Source organism: Danio aesculapii, chromosome 23 (assembly GCF_903798145.1).
Source record: "Danio aesculapii chromosome 23, fDanAes4.1, whole genome shotgun sequence".
In the NCBI taxonomy this organism is placed as follows: Eukaryota; Metazoa; Chordata; class Actinopteri; order Cypriniformes; family Danionidae; genus Danio; species Danio aesculapii.
In genome coordinates this window covers 41,890,731-41,911,432 of record NC_079457.1, presented here as the reverse complement: position 1 = coordinate 41,911,432, position 20,702 = coordinate 41,890,731, and the positions used below count along the sequence as shown (strand labels likewise).

At 37.0% G+C, this 20,702-nt stretch overlaps 2 protein-coding genes across 5 annotated transcripts; one reads left to right on the top strand and one right to left on the bottom strand.

Moving 5' to 3' along the window:
- Positions 1 to 1,382: 1,382 nt before the first annotated feature.
- slc35c2 (solute carrier family 35 member C2) lies at positions 1,383 to 17,474 on the bottom strand. 4 transcript variants are annotated; one of them, XR_008835897.1, is made up of 11 exons: positions 17,272 to 17,474; positions 16,765 to 16,913; positions 16,507 to 16,657; positions 16,098 to 16,161; positions 14,383 to 14,455; positions 11,170 to 11,338; positions 10,978 to 11,061; positions 9,332 to 9,507; positions 5,072 to 5,201; positions 3,434 to 3,866; positions 1,383 to 2,461 (listed from the first exon to the last, which is right to left on the bottom strand). XR_008835897.1 is itself a non-coding variant. In XM_056449863.1 (10 exons), the coding sequence occupies exons 2-10, from the start codon at positions 16,873 to 16,875 to the stop codon at positions 3,736 to 3,738; spliced, it is 1,089 nt and encodes a 362-aa protein (XP_056305838.1). In that variant the 5' UTR covers positions 16,876 to 16,913; positions 17,272 to 17,474; the 3' UTR covers positions 2,698 to 3,735. The 4 variants fall into 4 exon arrangements, 1 of the variants encoding a protein (XP_056305838.1); XR_008835896.1 differs by having other exon boundaries at positions 1,383 to 2,448; XR_008835898.1 differs by lacking the exon at positions 1,383 to 2,461 and having other exon boundaries at positions 2,698 to 3,578; positions 3,649 to 3,866.
- Positions 17,475 to 18,988: 1,514 nt separating this feature from the next.
- Positions 18,989 to 19,707, top strand: taf13 (TATA-box binding protein associated factor 13). The gene is made up of 2 exons (XM_056449628.1): positions 18,989 to 19,072; positions 19,171 to 19,707. Exon 2 carries the CDS (start codon positions 19,172 to 19,174, stop codon positions 19,544 to 19,546), a length of 375 nt encoding a protein of 124 aa, XP_056305603.1. The 5' UTR covers positions 18,989 to 19,072; position 19,171; the 3' UTR covers positions 19,547 to 19,707.
- Positions 19,708 to 20,702: the final 995 nt, after the last annotated feature.

The following is a 20,702-nucleotide window of genomic DNA, read 5'->3' as shown; positions in this document are numbered from 1 at the left end:
GGTTGGTGAGGGGCACCACAGACAATGGTGGTTAGTGAGGGTCACCAATAACGGGTCGGAGAGGGCCACCACAGACAATGAGGGTTGGTGAGGGTCCCTGCAGGACACTGTGGGTTGGTGAGGTCACCACAGACCAGGGATGGGCAAACTCGGTCCTGGAGGGCCGGTGTCCTGTACAGTTTAGCTCCAACACTAATCAAACACACCTGAACATGCTAATAAGTGTCTTCAAGATCACTAGAATTCTATAAGCAGTTGTGTTTGATTAGAGTTGGAGCTAAACTGTGTACCGGCCCTCCAGGACCAAGTTTGCCCACCCCTGCCACAGAGTTGGTGAGGGTCACCACAGACACCGAGGGTTGGTGAGGGGCACTACAGACACCGAGGGTTGGTGAGGGGCACCACAGACACCGAGGGTTGGTGAGGGGCACTACAGACACCGAGGGTTGGTGAGGGGCACCACAGACAATGGTGGTTGGTGAGAGTCACCAGACAATGAGGGTCGGAGAGGGCCACCACAGACAATGGGGGTTGGTGAGAGTCACCAGACAATGAGGGTCGGAGAGGGCCACCACAGACAATGGGGGTTGGTGAGGATCACCACAGACACGACGGTTGTTGAGGGTTACCACAGACACCGATGGTTGGTGAGGGTCACCACAGACAATAAGGGTTAGGGAGGGTCACCACAGACAATGGGGGTTGGTGAGGGTCACCAAAAAAAAAAAAAAAAAAAAAAAAAAGGCTGCCGTGGATCACTGCAATGTGCTGGGCATGAGGCACAAAAGAGACTGGATTATGAAGACAAAGCAGAAGCTGATTCCGACTCTGAAACTCATGAAAATAAAACGTGTCATCTTCAGTCAAATGGTGTCTCTCTTCTTTAAATGCATTCACAACAAATTAAAAATATTACAAAAATGAAGTGCATTACAAAACAGTAAACGTAAGAACTTTACTGACCACAAACCCAATAAATTACCAGCAACTCAATGCCTTAATAGTTTAAGTGTGCCAACTTAAGTGTAAAGTTTCAAATATTTTGATGAACTATTAATTTAAACACTTGAGTGAGCTGAACCACTAAGTGAGCATGATACAATAGGAACACTTTACGGTAAAGTCTCATTAGTAAAGGTTAGGAAAAACATTAAAACCAACCATAAGAAACAGCCATGTTATAATTATACCTAAACAATAATAAATGAAAAATCTACATTTAATAAAACAATTACACCTTGATTTTAATGTGTTATTAGGCATTAACTAAGAAAGTGTAATGAATGCCTCTGTAGTTGTCATTATAGTGACTATTTAAATTAGCTAATAAGTAAATAAAAGTCCTATAAAAAAGTCACAAAACTTTAAATATCATACAGTAGTTTAGATTATCATGTGAAAATGTTTATAACTGAAAATAAACAGCCTATTAAGCATTTGGTAATGTGATGAACAACTACTGCCAATACAAGCTGAATAGTCTTAAATGCACTCAGTGTAAACAATAAATATCCACAGCATTTTGCATAGAGTGTAAAATATCAATATTTTGCATATCCATTATGATGATATATTGTGTTATTGAACATCAGCATGTCTACTTGGAACATATTCCTGAAGAATTTAACATCTCACCAATAGATGGCAACAAACTACCAGTGAAGAAAAGGACCATTACTGTTGTCATTAAAGTCAATATAATTTCTGTTATATCCATTACAAAATGGGCTTTGAGGGCATACCAACATTTAAAACTTATGTTTCATAAGATTGTAAATTATCTTCATCACAAACCCTGAGGTAAATGTTCAAACTGTTTTAGTCATTTAAAGTGGGTAGTTTGACACAGCAAACCTTTTACATTACATTGGATGTGAATCAGCACCTCCAAGTCCAAGGTGCTCCACCGGGAAAAGGTGGTTTGCCATCTCCAGGTTGGAGGAAAGTCCTTACCCCAGGTCGAGGAGTTCAAGTATCTTGGGGTTTAGTTCATGAGTGAGGGAAGGATGGAATGTGAGATTGACAGGTGGGATTGGTGGAGTGGCAGCAGTAAAGCCGTTGATGTACCGGCCTGTTGTGGTAAAGAAAAACGTTTGCGTTCCTACTCTCACCTACGGTCATGAGCTTTGGGTAATGACCGAAAGGATGAGATCTTGGATACAAGCAGCTGAAATGAGTTTCCCCTCGCATGGTAGCAGGGCGCACCCTTATAGATAGGATGAGAAGCTCTGTCACAAGAGAGGAGCACAGAGTAGAGCCGCTGCTCCTCCACTTCCAAGAGAAGTCAGCTGAAGTGGCTCGGGCAGCTGCTTCAGATTGCCTGGACCTATGGAGGTGTGCCAGGAATGTCCCACTGGGAGGAGGAGGCCTCTGGGAAGACCCAGGACACGCTGGAGGGACTATGTTTCTCAGCTGGCCTGGGAACGCCTCGGGATCCCCCTGGAGGAGCTGGAGGAAGTGTCTGGTGAGAAGGAAGTATGGAATTCTCTCTTAAGACTGCAGCCCCCCCATTACCCGGCCCCAAAAAAGTGGATGAAAACAAATAAATGAATGAACTTAAATATTTTCTAAACTGCAAGACGATAAGGTGTTTGGTCATTTCACCTGGAATTGAGTCTGTTAATTTGCTCTTATACAAGCAAGCACAACAACCTTTTTAAATCAATAAAAAAAAAATCCTAATATTTTAGTCAAAAATGACTAAAAACCAGCAACAAAAGTTTAATAAAAGTTCACTATACGCTATAATCCCGATGAAGAAAGTGTACAAACTGAAGCATATTTTCCGTTTAAGTGAATTCATAGCCATTTGCTCACTCTTGATCTTGGAAACTGAAGCCCTCTGACTTTAATCCACTAAACAAACTCAATGAACTCAAAGCAAGAATTATACAGGCTTCCCTCCACCTGCATCAATACTGCAAACAAATCTAATTACTGGAGGCTGCGTAATCTACTTTGCCTTGCTGAAGTAGATGTTTCCCTCTCTTAATAAGAGTTGATAACGTTGGCTGAATTCTGAAAATTAAATACATATAATACACTTGTAGTCGTAATTCAGAAAATTGACTTGCAAAAGTAAAAGAATCCACGGTAGAGTTCCTTTTCTTTATTAAAAAAAAGCAATTCACTCATGTTCTAGATGTCATAACTCGAAAACAAATTATTGCGAGCGACTGATAACTGAACCGTTATTTAATTAGAAAAAACTTGAATTGTAAGGCCACTTAAGACTCGTCCTGTACTGAAACTGATGCCATAAGCATGGTTGAAGGCATGTTTTACACAATGTCAATTCTGTCAAATTTACTCACTATTCCTCCCTCCCTTCTAAAACCCATATTTGGCAGCAAAAGACCTTTAATATTATTTACAAGTCAGTCGGCCTACATTTATGGTCCGTTTTTTCATAGCTTTTGGACTTTTTTAATACCTTCGCAAGCCGTTTGCCCATCCACTTTCATTCTATGGATGAATTCCTGGATATGGATGAGGATGTTAGAATGAACTCGCTTCCTTTTAGAGTTCTGTCTTCCCAAGAGCACTTCTCTGTTCTCTCATTGTCACACAGAGACAAGCTGCAAAATACATTGGCTGTTCAATTTCTTTTTGAGTTCATTCATATAATTTCTGGAGCTTGTTCAGTACCTGTGTTCAATGGGAGCACTGATATGAGTCTTTAAAGAAGCATATTCCATGAGCCCATTCAGGATACTCATGTCTTCCTCAGAGTAATTAATAGAGAATCTCATGCTCCTCTTCATCATTTGTGTCTTCACAGTGGTCATCTTTTGTCTGCAGAAGAGGAAACTCAAGGTCCGGGTTCTCCCTGACTGGTAGGTATCTTACCATGGGGCCATTTCCTACTAAAAATATGGAGACAGACACACTGAGTGCACAATAAATACTGCAAGAAAAAGAATCAGTAATTGGAAAACTGGCTTTGCATAGTTTTTTCTTCCAAAAGTTTTGCTTTTCTTTTCTAAGAAGTTTATGTTGATTGATGATGTACGGGAGCAGGGCTTCTGCAGGTTTTACGGGGGTACATTTATGACCAACTAAAGAACATTTAAGGGAAAATAACAACAAAAAACAATACAGCAATGTGTTGAGAAAAATGTATAATGTCCAGGGAGTACATGAAGCGTTGCATTTATAGCAATATTTCAAAGTAAAAATACAAACAAAATGACCTGACTTACCTTTAATTACATTTTAAATATATTAAGGCTTGAATTCCTCTGATTAAACCACTTGAGTGTGAAAAAAGCGTTTACCTTCCATTGTATGTCTTTAGAGCTCTATAACAGTGGTGTCAGACCAACTGCTTTAAATAAAATTCTTCATGTGATCCCTAGACATTCTGCATAGCAAAAAAGGGTTTTATACCTATAACATCTTCTTGATATAAATATTTGATACTTGGTGACATAATTAAACGTTTTAATTGTATCAAATGTTTAACACTTTAGGTATCAAGGTTTAGATTAGTCAATGCATAAAATATCTAATTCAATAGCATATTAAAACTCATCTGGTACATGAATTATTTTTAAATTCATTATGTAACTTGCACTAGTTTTGCAGTATTAAAATTACACTGAATTATCAGAAAAGGTCAACACCCACCCAAAAGTAGTTCCAATTTGGTCGAAAGTGGACAAAAGTGACGTTTAAATGCCAGGTGTGAATGTTAACATAACTCCTTTGTCCACTTGTGATGGGATTGACAAAAATGGATCTTAAAAACAGCTGTGAACTGACCAATCAGGTCACTCTCGTCTTTTCAGAAGGTGGGACTTTGTGGAAATCAGAGTGTGTCAAACAAACTGATAATAGAGATGCTTCAATAATGCATTGCATGAAAAAAATATTTGCATTACAAGCATCAAACATTGTTATTCTAGTACACCATACTGGCAAAATTAGACAATGTGATCTGCAAAACATGTTGAAATTATTTTTATGCAAAATTCACATCGTGTTACAAGAATTAATTGCAGACATGCCCATAAATCACATTATTAGTCAATATAATTAGACTTAGAACAGGCCTAGGGAAGAATCTTACCTTTGTTACGGTATGTTTTTAGGCCAATATGAAGTGATATCCCAGACAGGCACACAGCAAAACCCAGCCAGTTGACTGTGCTCATTTTATCCCCCAAGAACTCCACTGCCAGCAGCAGAGTGCACACTTCCTACAGAGAGAAGCATATTAACACTATTAGACTAATGAAGACTATTGGCTCGTTTCCACTGACTGGTACGGTATGGGTCACCTTTGGCCGTTTCCACTGAGTGGTACGGTACGGTTCGGTTTGGTACGCTTTTATATCCGTTTCCACTGTCAAAAATGGCCTGTTTCCACTGAGTGGTACGGTACGGTTCGGTTTGGTACGCTTTTATGGCCGTTTCCACTGTCAAAAAGCTTACTGAACCGTACCACTTTTTCGGCACCCTTTCGAAAGGGTACCAAACACGAGAAAGGGTACCAAAAGGCGGAGCCACACGCGCAGCTGAACGCTATTGGTTTACAGAGATACGTCATTCGCTTACGCAACAAGCCAGAATGAAAACAAAAAACCCGCCATGTTTGAAAAACACAGCGAGAGATTATAGCGGAATTATAAATACATATAATAACGAGCCATGGTCGATCTGGGCTCAAACAATCCTTGTCGTCATCTGGATGAACAGCCACAAAGCCAAGAAGAAGAGCAGATTTACCCTGTGCCCCATAGTTTTTAACGAGCCAGTATGAGGCGCGAGCGGTTTCGCTTTCTTGCTTGCGCTCGCGCCCGTCTAACATTATATCTGAAATAACAAACTTCTTGAGCTGATGATAATAACTATGGAGAGAGATTAGACTCAATAATAATTCATGCAAAAGACACGATGTACACATGCGTAGCCAAATTCACGTACATAAAATATTTATTTATACTTACAAAAACAATTCACATGCACAAAATAAAAATACATTTTCATAAAGTACGTTTCACAAATGCAAAACACCATTTGCAAATATATAAGAGTGTACAAAAAGTTCTGAATGTTTAAAATTCACGAGTTCATCCTGAATGAGAATGTGCAAATCCTCTCTCCTGTACGACTCACCCTGAATACCAGTGTGTGTATTGAGACTTTCCTGTCAGAAACAGGCAACTCGTACCTCTCAGCCAATCAGATGAGAGCTGTACTCGATGTCAACCACTCTGCGCTCCTTTTGCGCAGTCTGTTCCTCTAACCAACATGGCGGATACTCCTGTAAGTCAATACTGTTTCCTACTAGTTTGTGTATACGCTTTTTATAGTAGAATCTGAGTGTATTTTCAGTAACTCAATAGAAAAGTGCTTGTGTTAAGTCTATGCTAATTTAAGTGTATAGTAATAAATGTGCAAAGCATCTTGTATTAGCCGCCATGTTGTAATTTGATCATTCCCGCGTTTTCAGGGAGTTGTGATTGGTTGAACAGTAAGCTTGCATCTTATTGGCTACAGGGCACGAGTGACTCACGTGGGAGGTGTGTGCTGACAGGAAAGTCTCAAAAATGCACACACTCGTATTCAGGGTGAGTCGTACAGGAGAGAGGATTTGCACACTCTCATTCAGGATGAACTCGTGAATTTTAAACATTCAAAACTTTTTGTACACTCTTATATATTTGCAAATGGTGTTTTGCATTTGTGAAACGTACTTTATGAAAATGTATTTTTATTTTGTGCATGTGAATTGTTTTTGTAAGTATAAATAAATATTTTACGTACATGAATTTGGCTACGCATGTGTACATCGTGTCTTTTGCGTGAATTATTATTGAGTCTAATCTCTCTCCATAATAACCTGCACTATTGACGTGCTTTTGAAACTACATGTGCTGCTGAAGATTACATACACAGATAAGAGGTTTTCACTGACTGTAGGCTATATTTTGTGTTGTTTTGAACCTAAATATGGATGAAATGTCTGTTGTGTGTGTTCTTCTGTAGTTGATAACATATCGGAGACTGTAAAGGGCTGTATGTGTTTATATATGTTCATTTATTTAGTTATTTAATGTAATTACAGACGTTACAGTAGGCTGTTTCGCACTGTCATTGATCTGCTGTTATAATCAACTCATGTTCCTAGAAAAGTTAGTAATAAACATTTCTACACAAGTATTTATGTGTGTAAAGCATCTGTTTTGTGAGAAGTGCTTTTCATATGATATGTGAACGACTCGTACAGCTTTATTGTAGACATTTCCTCGAGCTAGAATGACGTCGACTGAAACTTTGTCATACACCACGCCCACCAAAAGGGTACCTTTGTTAGTGGAAACGCAAGCCTGATAAAGGTGAACCGTACCAAACCGAACCAGTCAGTGGAAACGAGCCAAAATGATATCAGGCTTGCGTTTCCACTAACAAGGGTACCCTTTTGATGGGCGTGGTGTATGACAGAAAGTTTCAGTTGACGTCATTCTAGCTCGAGGAAATGTCTACAACAAAGCTATACGGGTCCCTTACATATCATGTGAAAAGCAGTTCTCACAAAACAGGTGCTTCATACTCATAAATACTTGTGTAGAAATGTTTATTACTAACTTTTCAATGAACATGTGTTGATTATAACTGCAGATCAATGACAGTGCGAAACAGCCTACTGTAACGTCTGTAATTATATTAAATAACTAAATAAATTAACATATATAAACACATACAGCCCCTTACAGTCTCCGATATGTTACCAACTACAGAAGAACTACATATAACAGACATTTCGTCAGTATTTAGGTTCAAAATCAACACAAAATATAGCCTACAGTCAGTGTAAACCTCTCATCTATGTCTGTAATCTTCAGCAGCACATGTTGCCTCTGTTAGACTGTAATTCCGTCATTCCCGGTTCATATTAGTCCAAAAGGTGAAGATAATAAGTTAGTTATTCATGGCATTTTGTTCATGTTTGCTGAAAAATAATGTGCTCCTTTTTTTCCGGCTTCTCCTTTGTTTCTTCGCGCTTCACATTCGCGTTTGTCAGTGTCTGACAGTATAGGGTTTCAAAAGCACGTCAATAATCAAGCGCAGGTTATTATCATCAGCTCAAGAAGTTTGTTATTTCAGATATAATGTTAGACGTGCACGAGCGCAAGCAAGAAAGCGAAACCGCTCGCGCCTCAGACTGGCTCGTAAAAAACTAGGGGGCACAGGGTAAATCTGCTCTTCTTCTTGGCTTTGTGGCTGTTCATCAAGACGACGACAAGGTTTGTTTGAGCCCAGATCGACCATGGCTTGTTATTATATGCATTTATAATTCCGCTATAATCTCTCGCTGTGTAATTCAAACATGGCGGTTTTTTGTTTTCATTCTGGCTTGTTGCGCAAGCGAATGACGCATCTCTGTAAACCAATAGCGTTCAGCTGCACGTGTAGCTCCGCCTTTTGGTACCCTTTCTCGTGTTTGGTACCCTTTCGAAAGGGTGCCGAAAAAGAGGTACGGTACGGTTCGGTTCAGTACGCTTTTTGACAGTGAAAACGGCCATAAAAGCGTACCAAACCGAACCGTACTGTACCACTCAGTGGAAACGGGCCATTTATTACCACACTGAGGTAACGAGAAAAATCACCAAAAACAGAATGAGAAGGAGACAGTTGGAGACAATGATGAGGATTAAGACAGTCAATTAGCTACAGTTAGGAAATGGTAATAGAACTCAGTTCTTCTGAGTTAAAACAGAAATTCATCACAATAATAACTAATAACTTTAATAACTTTCTACTAACTTTGTCGGAAGGGAACAGTATACAGTACATAATGGATTACAATTCGCAAACTTATTCAGACAGCAGTTAGTATGACAATATTTACCCAACTATAAGCACTTTGTTGTGCACCATTAGTCTCATTTAAACCTGAACTTTAGTATAGGGACCCACCAAACTTTGGTCTACCAAAAATTAGCATCCAAAAATAGTTTTCAACTGAAAGAGGAAGATGTCCAAAAATACGAGATGAAATAAAGGCTACTGTGCCACACTGATTACTGCAGGGTTCAAATTGTGCACTGACAGGACTTTTTCATGTAGTATACTTGCTCCTGCTGCTTGCAATATCCATATTGTGCTGTATAATGATAACGCTGGTATAATGATAGCTCTTAGTCAAGAATTTTTTTGATTTCCTTTAAATTTTCTGTTTTGATTCAGAATAATAATTTCAGTGCATTCCTGCTTCAGTATTTTCCACTATACTATACATGTTCAAAACCCAATGGTTAAAAAAAAAAAAATGTAAAAACCTAGTGTCTGAACAATTTTTGTTTTACTGCATACGTGTTCTCACCTTAAAAATGCCTGCAATGGACAGTGTAAGACTGGATGTGCGTGACACCAGCAGGAACTCAGAGAAGCCGAGCCCGAATGCCAGCATGCCACCCACAGACAGAGTGACTAGAGAGTAGAGCAGGTGAGAGAGCTCACTGACCCTGAACAGCTTCTCTGTGGTGCTCACACTCAGTCCTGTGCAGGAATAACAAAAAAAGCAGCAAAACAACAGGTTAAAAAACAAATCCGCAGACAAACCTGAAACATAACAAATGGTGAGAAATTATCAGCAGATTTCTTTTGAAAGCCTTACAAACCAAAAGAAATCAAATATATTAAAAGACCCCATACAAATGAGTACACATTATAAATGATGATTTTCATAAATTTCTCAGTGAATGTGACACCAATTTACTGTATTTTTACAGAACATTTTTAATAAATATGTATATTTCTCAACATATAAGTGTGTGTTCACCAAATATCTTTGGCATAAGACTACATTTAATTTCAAATATAATAAAGAATAGACAGAAAATTACACTCTACATTAAATTAGCCTAAATAAAACTTTTGGTATGGTCTCATTGATTTTTCCTGTATTTTCCCCTCCAACACATTAATTTGTGGTGTACTCATTTTTACGCTGTATTTTCATATTATTTTGTTATAATACTTGCTTTTGTTTCTGACCAATGATTGTCTGTATTGACTAGATTCTTCTTTTATTTTTTTATGATTGTTAACAGATCAAATTCCATTTACTTAAGCCAGCAATATAAGTAACAACTAAGCATAGCTGGGGGGAAGAGAAAATTTTTTTTTTTTAATTATTTATATTTATATATTTATATATTTATATATATATATATATATATATATATATATATATATATATATATATATATATATATATATATATATATATATATATATATATCGATAACTTTTGGTAACTTTCCTAATACCCCCCTTTTAATTGTATGTTTTATTTTATTACGAAAACTTATTTTATTTCCAAAATGTTCAGAACTGTGAAAACAATCTTTTTTTCTGTTTATAAAATCAGTTTTCTATGCTCGCTTACACTTAATCTATTTTTTGATACAGCATACAATATAAATAGTAGTATAGTCACTCTTGCAGTTCAAAACTAAAGATCTTTTTAGCAAAGCATACACTCACAGTGCATCACAGCTGTATGATACATGAATGTGCCCCACGCAGGTTTTTGCATCTCGTTTATATACACTATGAACAGCAGCTACACTAATCATTCTCTTTATTCTCCATTTCAACCTGGGGATACTCATCCCGAAGCCCTCAGACTATGCAGCGACACTGATTCGATCCAAGACCAGTGACGAGATGATCCCAAGGTTTCCATAATCCTGGACCAGACCGTATCCTGAGCAGCTGTTGTGGTGGTCATGGAGGAGTGGAGAGCATGAGACTGATTCCTGTGATGCTCCAGGGAACTGAACTTAAACACTGAAAACTGAACTACACTGTTTCAATTTGCTATGATCTTCAATGTGAAGCTGCTTTGACACAATCTACATTGTGGAAGCGCTATACAAATAAAGGTGAATTGAAATTGAATCTGGTGAAACACAAATAATTAGCTTTTGTTATATTTAAACAAAAAAATTTTATATGACTGACCCTCATTAAGAAGAAACAGGGGAAATAGGCCCAGGAACATGAGGGGCTGCAGATGGTACATGGTGTCTATGGGGTTCTGAAGGCCTGGGAGTCAAAGAGTAGGACAGAAGAGTCACACACAAGATTCAACACAAACACAATTTAGGGAACTTAACAGGAACATCCACCATCCTGCTGACACTAAAGACTTACCAAGCTCCGCTTTCTGCATGAGCAATTGAGTGAGAGTCCAGCGGATTCCTCCGATAAAAGAGGCCAACAGGACCATGATGAAACCCTCCAGATTAAACTGAGTGGACTTGAGAGTGAACATGAAGAGGCCACTGGAAATCAGGACAACCACCAGGATCAGGAAGGGATTCTGTTGGTGTGAAAATAGACAGCAAACATTACCTACAAGCAGCACAGACTGCAGAAAAAAACAGCCAATTATACCGATATTATTCATCCAAACTTGCAATTGGAAATGGACAGACAAACACAGAAAATGGCATTTCATGGAGTGATTAAAAGTAGTTTTAAACTAATTTGTACTGGCCCCCTATAGGCTTCACGTGTGCTTTTAGTCTCTTAATGGTCTGACACCTCCATGCAAGCCTGATTACCTGCTGTTCATTTTTGCAGCTAAAACAACAGATAAGCTATATTAAAACCTGTAAAGTGCCACAACCGGTGAGGAAGTGCACAGACTTAATGAAACAGTACAGAACTAATAAACTGCATGAGATTTGAAATGTGAAATTTTGTTATTATTTTTCATTTAATCCAAAAGGGATAGTTCATTCAAAAATAAAATTCTGTCATCATTTATGCACCCTACACAAAGAAAGATATTACTGAAGAATGCTGGAAAAACAGCAAGCATTGACTTCCAAAGAATTTAGTTTTCAATTGATAGTATTGAACATACAGTATTACAATCTCCCACTGACCACCAAGTCACGGGCTGAGTGATTTCTCCTTTATCATAATCGTTCAGTTGATAATTGTTGTGCAATAAGATATAGTGTTACTACCCAACAAGGATACATGCATGGGCTGTGCTTCTATGGGATTTCTTCATAGAAAGAACAGCCCGAAAGGAGAAATTTATGTATTTGTGCCAAATAGTAGCATCATTGACCTATAACAATCTATTGGCCTCTATCCACTGAGCAGAATGACTCCGTACGCTCTTTTGTCCATTTCCACTGTAAAAAGCTACCAAAAAGTGAACGTACAATACCACGTTTTTGGTACCCTTTCAAAAGGGTACCTAGCACAACCGAATGGTACCAAAAGGGTGGAGCTAGACTCAAAGCTGAACGCTAGTTGTTTAGAGAGAATTGTCATAATTGCGTGCAACAAGCCAGGAGAATGAAAACAAAGGAAGCACCATTTTAAATAAACAGCTGAGAGCCATAGTGGACCCGAGCTGAAACAAACCTGGTCGTATTCTTGTGACAAACAGCCACAAGCCAAGAAGAACAGAATCTGCCATGTGTCCTATTGTCGTTTACGAGTAGTTTGACTTTTTCCTTTTTATTCTCTATTTGTGTAATTTTAACAAGAGGTTAGATGTGTTAGTGAAAGCTGTTTGTTTTATAATGTTTTTGAACCCAAATAAGGCCTAAATGTACATTTTGGGTAATTTTTTCAGAATATTTTGGTACACAGCAGAATTTATGGTTCCACTTATCACAGCAAGCCTTCCAGGTCCTGAAGCAGCAAAACAGCCCCAGACGTCACACTACCACCACATTTTACTGTTGTACTTTTTATAAAATGTAACGGGATACACACGGTCAAAAATAATTCAACTTTTGTTTCGTCAGTCCACAGAGTATTTTCCCCAAAGTCTTGGGGATCATCAAGATGTTTTCTGGCTAAACTGAGACGAGCCTTTATGTTCATTTTGCTCTGCAGTAGTTTTTGTCTTGCAACTCTACCAAGCAATCCATTTTTGCATTTTTTCTTATGGTGGAGTCATGAACACCTCCCATAACTGAGGCAAGTAAGGCCTGCAGTTCTTTGGATGCTGTTGTGGGTTTTTTTGTGCCTCTTGGATGATTTTTAGCCAGCCAATTCTGAGGTTCTCTGAACTTTTCTGTGTTTTTGACATTTTTATATAATGCCTCTTTCTGTGGTTCGCGACAGTACCAAGGCTTTAGAAATGGCTTAAAAACTTTTTCCAGACTAGTAGATCGCAATTATTTCCTGATTTGTTTGAACTTCTTTGGATCTCAGCATGATGTTAGATTTTGATCTTTTAGTCTACTTTGCTTTGTCAAGCAGGTCCTATTTAAGCTTGATTGCGAACAGGTGTGGGAGCACTCAAGCCTGGGTGTGGCTAGAGAACTTTAACTCAGGTGTGAAACCAGAGTGAAGTTTTTTTAACAGGGGACATACACTTTCACACAGGGCTATGTAGTTTTGGATTTAGTTTTCCCTCAATAGTAAAAACCTTCATTTAGATATTGCATGATGTGTTTACTTGTGTTACCTTTGACAATAAAGTGTAATAAACATTCAGTAAAACAAGAAATTAGTAAGGAGCAAACACTTTTTCACACCAGTGTTGTTCACTGTAGTTTTGTGACTTTCAGAGCAGAAATGATAGCTGCTGTTCTCTGTATCATTTTTATTTATAATTGTATCTACTTTTTGATTAAGCACACTTATTTCACAATACTAGATAAAGTGAGTCCCAGAACTTTGGCAATATTCTTTGAATTGCGTTAAATTACAACCTTCAATCAGTTCTTTTCATAAAAATCACTTGTCAAGTTCTTACTTTACATATTAGAGAAATCTACTGCATAGGTGAGCAACTGCTCAATCAAGTGCAGGAAAATCGTACTCAACCAGTTTATTTTTAACATCTCACAGGGAGCTCTCTAATTTTTCATTTCACAATGTGACCTCTCAGCAAACCTCTGACAGCAGATCAAACATATAGCATTTTGACATCCTGTTAATATGATCTAAACTGACTCATTAAAAATGTCTGCTTTTAAAATGTACTTTTATTCAATCCCCACAGTAGGAATTCATTCTCTTTAAAATGCTATAATTTTAATACGACCTCAATTGATCAAAAATGTCTGCTGTTAAAATGCATTTTACTCCATTAAAACAAGAGAAAATCATTCTCTTTAAAATGCCTTACTCTGAATATGATGGGGGGAAAAATATCTGCTGTTAAAACTTTATCATTAATAACCACAGTAGGAATTCTCTTTAAAAGCATGCCGTCCTCCAGTCTGAGGAATAACGATCTTTACAAAGAGTACAGCGAATTCAGCTGTGTCCATAGTCAAGTCCACAAAAGAAACCAAATAAAAAAGAAATACAACAGTACACCATCAAGAAAAAACAAGAACTAAACGTTCAGTTTGAAAATTGTTTCCTTTTCTTTACACTTACCGGCTCCTCCAGTTTGAAGAGCAGGGAGAAAAACAGAATGAAAAGAACGGCTGAAGACTTGGTCATGGTGTACCTACACAAAAAACAAAAATTCAAAGATGATTGTCACGCAGGTCAAGAATAAAAGTAAAGTTTAATGAAAAAATGAAAAGAAAAAACATGACTCATATTTCTGTCTTGATTTGCAGTTTAGACCAGTCAACACTTGATGAGAAGTCTGATTTTAGGAAGTTAAAGCTGGCAGATTTCACAGAAATGCACATAGCAAGTATGATGGCCACAGACTCTGATTTTAATTAGTTAAAGAACATTTTTATCATCATATGTTAAGCCAGTTTTAAAACATTACAACACATTCATTTGTCATCTGCCATCCATTTCCTAACATCAAATCTTATGTTTACACTTGAGATTCTTACTTTCAGAATGACTTGAGGTTGTTGTGGTGTGTGTGAACTTATGAGCACATGATACCCAGTTCCTCCCTGGAGCAAGTAATTTACAAGTGTTTTATACACAGTGTTTTAAGGCTCTTCACATTTTAAAAATTGTGTAATGTACTCCAGCCTTAATACAAGTTAAAGTTTTTCATTGTGGTTAAGTGTAAACAAAATGCTGCATCAGAGCAGGGGTCTGCACCATGAAGTTAGATTAGCTAATTCTGGGTTTTAGGTACATAAGGGTGGCTCATTTCAGCTGCTCTATAATACAATGGCAACAAAGTGTAATTGAAATTCGAGCTGCCTTCATGTTACCTAAAACCCAAGGTGCAATCGGTGCAAACTAAACTGAAACTTAACTGGCTAGTCAGCTAATGCAGCATCATGGTACAGGCCTCAGGTTTGCTATTGTCATGACCTCAAAATATTTTTTCTTGTCAGCTTCAAAACAGAGTCAACACGTCAGGCTATACACAGTTCATTAGGTGAATATTACATTAATTTTATGTTACATTATAACACAAACATATGGTAGTGAGAATAAGGAGAAATTTATATAAAAAGATTCAGATTTTGTTTCTCGGAGTGATTTTTTTTTTTTTTTTACTTTTCACAATTTGTTTTCAATGTGGCCAATATAAGACTTCAGTGTTATCTGATCAATGTCTTAACTGACCTATTTACGCAAAAAGATTGATAACAAAAATCACATTCAGCATGCTGTCATACTAAAGTAAACATAGAGGCCAGTGTGTGTTATTTAGTTATAAGATGGCGTGCTAGCAATGTCAGCAAATTCATGCACAGGCTATAAGTAGGTCGAAGAAGAGGATTAGGAGAACAGTGCAAATATTTAGTCATATTTTTATTTATTTATATATATATATATATATATATATATATATATATATATATATATATATATATATATATATATATATATATATATATATATATATATATATATATATATATATATATATATATATATATATTTATTTATTTATTTATTTATTTATTTATATATATATATATATATATATATATATATATATATATATATATATATATATATATATATATATATATATATATATATATATATATATAGATTTATTTATTTATTTATTTATAAAAAATATATATAATAAAAATCCAGCAGTACAGACAGACATAAATATATTAATATTACCTGCAAAACGTTAGAATAAAGTCTGAGGTGCCTTCTTGCAAACACTATACAATCTAATCTCAAAAAGTAATAAACATGCTTACAAACTAATAGTGATGAATAGAAAACTCCAGTTGGACAGTCCAATATCCAACGCTGTCGCCAGGGCTGAAAGACACAGACAAACAGATATTATTATAATCAACCACTTTCTCACTAGAATGAAAGGTTTAGATGAGGTATATCATTCCGCGTTACTACTTGAACATTAACTGATCATGAATATAAGACACCGCAGTGCCCACTGTGCTTTTAAATCACAGGTATGAATTATTTATTTACAGGGTTAAAATTGGTGTACAGAACAACAATAACTGAGGCCAAGCGCAGTGTGAATAGCCCTGATGTGGACTTTACCTGCCCAAACTGTGTGTTGGATAAAAAAAGATAACGGGTTTAATCTATTCAAAGACATTTTTGGTCTTAGGACTCTCTGATGACTTTAATTCTCACCTGTAGGGGCTACTTTAGAAAAGTAAACCTTCCAGGGAAGAGTAACTCGAGGCTTCCCAGTCCAGCATTGCATGGCGGAGCGTGTCAGTGTGGATAAACAGAATATTATAGTGAGATGGACCAGGGTCATAAATAGAGGAAAGTGGAAGTCCTGAAAGCAAGTGACAACAACAGGAATTAAAACGGAAGTAAATAAGAGCAATATTATAATATCAGAATTTAATTAGATGATCATCATGCTACTGCATGGCATCCCACCTTCATGAGCCACTTGTTGTAAAAAGTTATGCCAATGGAAAACACATAGTAGAAAAGCACAAGACCCACAGTGCGCAGCGCCTTGCAGAGGAATTGTGTCGGGCACGCCATCCTGGACAACCCGGATACCACAGGGCTCAGCTAACACTCTTAAAAACAAAGAGAGAGATGGGTGGGATAATAACAATCAACCACAGTTAGTTCACAAGTGTGTTAACGCGTAAAACCAAACTTGATAAGAACACGCTGGCCAAAGTTTGAAGTGCGCGTGTCGAATTGATCGAAGAAACACTTGTTGAAGACTGCCAGAGCAAGTTGTGCCGGTTTAGTGCCTGATAAAGTGACTGAAACCTCAGGGGTTGAATTCTGTAGCCATTTAAGCAATGAATTCTAGCTTCACTGAAGGGAGCACTGAAACTCGTCACCTCACAGATGCACTCGAGCGCACGCTGACATTTACAGCTGAGCTAACCAATACTAGCATTGGTCAGTGATCAGTCTTCTTACCTCACTGTTTACACAGTCCTCCAAACCGAGAAGGTGCTGGTATTAAACGCTATGTGACCATCATTTGATCGCGGGAGTCGCCTCGGAGCGCTAGGTTAGCATTAACACGCGACTGTTTGTGAATCGTGTCATCTAATGACTGGAGTTTTAACAAACCTAGAGACACCCCTGTGAGTTACTTGTGCTGTGACGTGGACGTTGCTCCGCTGACACATGCGCTGCAGCCCGGGAGATTTTGAATTCAATATAGATAAGGTTTCTCGGGAGATTTTTTTAAATTGAATGTTCTCATCTTTTATGTGTGTTTGTTCTCTGTTGTTTGGACAAAGTGAACTGTGCTGCATCGTAGAAATATAATTATATTGTTTTTTTGTTGTTGTTTCGTTTTCACTGCAATGTTCGCAGCCAGTCATTTGATTGAGTCGGTTCTTTTGAATCAGTTGAACGAGTTCTGAAGAAATCATCATCGAATTGAACAGACCCTTAAAGCGAACATCTGATTACTGTCATCTTATTACGATAAACTTAGTTATTTACAAAAACAAAGTGTCATCTGTATCTACACATGACTTAATTGAGGTGGTTTTACTGAATAAAAATAAACAAGAATTTACAAATACAAGGAATTTAGAAATATGCTTTGTCTGGGGGCTTTTTAAAAATTAAATTAATTTATATTTAATATAGTATTATTAAAATAAGCACAGACTTAAATAAACATGGGATTGGTTAATTTAATAAATACACATTAAATTCATCTCATAATTATTATATTATAATTCATTCTTATTACATGAATTTACATTATAAATTAGATTTACATTATAAATTCATTCATTCATTCATTTTCTTTTTGGCTTAGTCCCTTTATTAATCAGGGTTCGGCACAGCGTAATGAACCGCCAACTTATCCAGCTACCTTCCAGCCACAACCCAACTTCCATATTTTACCTTCCAGCTGCAACCTAACACTGGGAAACACCCATACACTCCTACATTCACACACATACACTACGGCCAATTTAGCTTATTCAATTCACCTATGTCTTTGGACTTGTGGGGGAAACCAGAGCACCTGGAGGAAACCCTCGTGAACACGGGGAGAACATGCACAGAAATGCCATCTGACCCAGCCGGGGCTTAAACCAGCAACCTTCTTGCTGTGAGTTGATCGTGCTAACCACTTTTCATACAAATGATTATTTAAATAATAAATATGAAAACTATTATGACATAATAAATGAATCAAACTGACATTGAAATAAAATAAAAAAATATTTAAATGCATACGTACATTCATACGTACATAATGAGTTACTTGGTAATAAGAAGAAAAGTGTCATAATGCAACTTAATATAAACTAAATATTTTCCAAACAATATTATAGGCCGATTAATATTATGTAGCTTCCACAGTTCGAATTGAGTATTTATACAAGAAACTGCACATATATCTTTTACATTTGCAGGAGAATGATCATATCTTTAGCATCTAAGTGGCATTTGAATATTGAAAACCCCTGCTTCAAAATGGTTAGGCTTGTTATTACTTTTGTGAAAGTTGGCCAAACAAAATCATCAAAAGACTCAGGATAAAACGATAGAAAGTTGTGACGTCAAAGAATCACTGAATCGATTTGTTCGAAAGATTCGGAAATAAGTTGAACTTCAACATTGTGTTTCATCCAGAACTTTAGGTGGCGCTAACCGGTTGAATTTCCCAGTCCTGGGTCGCGTCAGATGTAAATGAATGAACAGCATTTCCTGCTGTTTTGTTTTTGTTCCCTGCCGATCTCTATATGTAAGCTATACACAAGCACTGTCCTTATATAATATTAAATACCAGACTCTTGCATATTCATACCTGTTTCTAACCAACGTACTGTATTCCATTTCAAGTATGGCCGAGGAAGAAGATGATCCCGGTTTTGACGAGGATTTGGACGACGGAGGAAACGGGGCAGACTCTGGCCAAGGAAGGAGAAAGCGGCTTTTTTCCAAGGAGCTTCGCTGCATGATGTACGGCTTCGGAGACGACCAGAACCCGTACACCGAGTCAGTGGACATCCTGGAGGATCTTGTGATCGAGTTCATCACGGAGATGACACACAAAGCCATGTCCATCGGGCGCCAGGGCCGCGTCCAGGTGGAGGACATTGTCTTTCTCATCAGAAAAGACCCCAGAAAGTTCGCTAGGGTAAAGGACCTGCTCACCATGAACGAAGAGCTGAAGAAGGCTCGCAAAGCCTTCGACGAGGCAAATTATGGCTCTTAAAATAAGCCGTCGGTTGCTAGACTTTTATTTTGTCCAGTCCTTGTTAAAAAAGGTTATTTTTTTTTACATTTTATTGCTTCATATTCAGTTGCTTGACACTTCACAGTTTAGTTAATTTTGTTTCAGTTTTTGTACAATAAATGTACATTGTTACACTTTTATTGGAAGATCTTTTTCCCTGATTATTAATTTGGAAAGAGCGAACAAGCACTAACTTCTCGAGAATAATGAAAATTATAATACAACAGCCATATATAATCATTAACAGTTTTTGTTATAATCGTATGTAATTCTAAATAGTTTTTGTATGCCCTTCAAAAAAAAAAAAAAAAAAAAAAGGATTCAATCACTGTCGAAAAAGTAACTATGGTTCCTCAAAGAACTGGACAGTGAAACGTTCTTAAAAGGACTGTGTTTTCCACAGTCTGAGGAATTTTGTTTTCGATGAATGTTTATGGAATTGTTAATGCCAATGTTGAATCTTTATTTAATGAGTGTTAAAAATACTCTATAATTAAACTTAAACTAAGTTCTTAGTGCTTTGAATTAAAAATGTGCATTTGGCCTTTTTTTACAGACTATTGCTGAAGTGGGGAAAAGTTATATACATATAAGTCATGTAAATGTATTATGAAAAATGTAACTTGTACATAGATATGTGCGGGTAAACAATAGTATATCAAATCACGATAAAATTTATGTCAATAACAATAGGCTCTGGACTTTTTTACTCTATATTGGTGTAAGAGCCAATCACGCAGCAGAAATGTGCAGCAATGGGAATCTAGAAGTGTGAAAAGTAAACCGAAAATTTATCGGCTGAAAATTTGTTATGCCATTTAATGGACCCTCAAATTTTTGTGGCTTCAGTCATTGTTGGGGTACCCTATTAAATCTGGAAGCATTAACAACTGATGTTGAAATATATATCGTTATCATGCAATATGGAAAATAATCATCGAAATTGCATTTGTGTCATATCGCCCAGCCCTACCTGTACATTTGATTCGAAAGAAACATTTTCCAAAAATATAATTTTGTTTTAAAACCACTTGGAAACAAAACAATGTTGATTTGATGTTAATATCACACATTTGATGTTGATATCTCAATAATGTTGTATTATTTATTGGTTTGGGTGCAGATTCAGTGAGAT

What these genes read in the sequence shown, in the direction of transcription:
- taf13 (XM_056449628.1), top strand. Translation starts at nt 19,172, where the DNA reads ATGGCCGAGGAAGAAGATGATCCCGGTTTTGACGAGGATTTGGACGAC.
- slc35c2 (XM_056449863.1), bottom strand. Translation starts at nt 16,875, where the DNA reads ATGGCGTGCCCGACACAATTCCTCTGCAAGGCGCTGCGCACTGTGGGT. An exon ending in ACAACAAGTGGCTCATGAAG is followed by an intron (nt 16,658 to 16,764) that starts GTGGGATGCCAT and finishes ACTTGCTTTCAG; the next exon opens with GACTTCCACTTTCCTCTATT. An exon ending in CCTGTTTCTTCTTAATGAGG is followed by an intron (nt 9,508 to 10,977) that starts GTCAGTCATATA and finishes ATTCCTGCACAG; the next exon opens with GACTGAGTGTGAGCACCACA.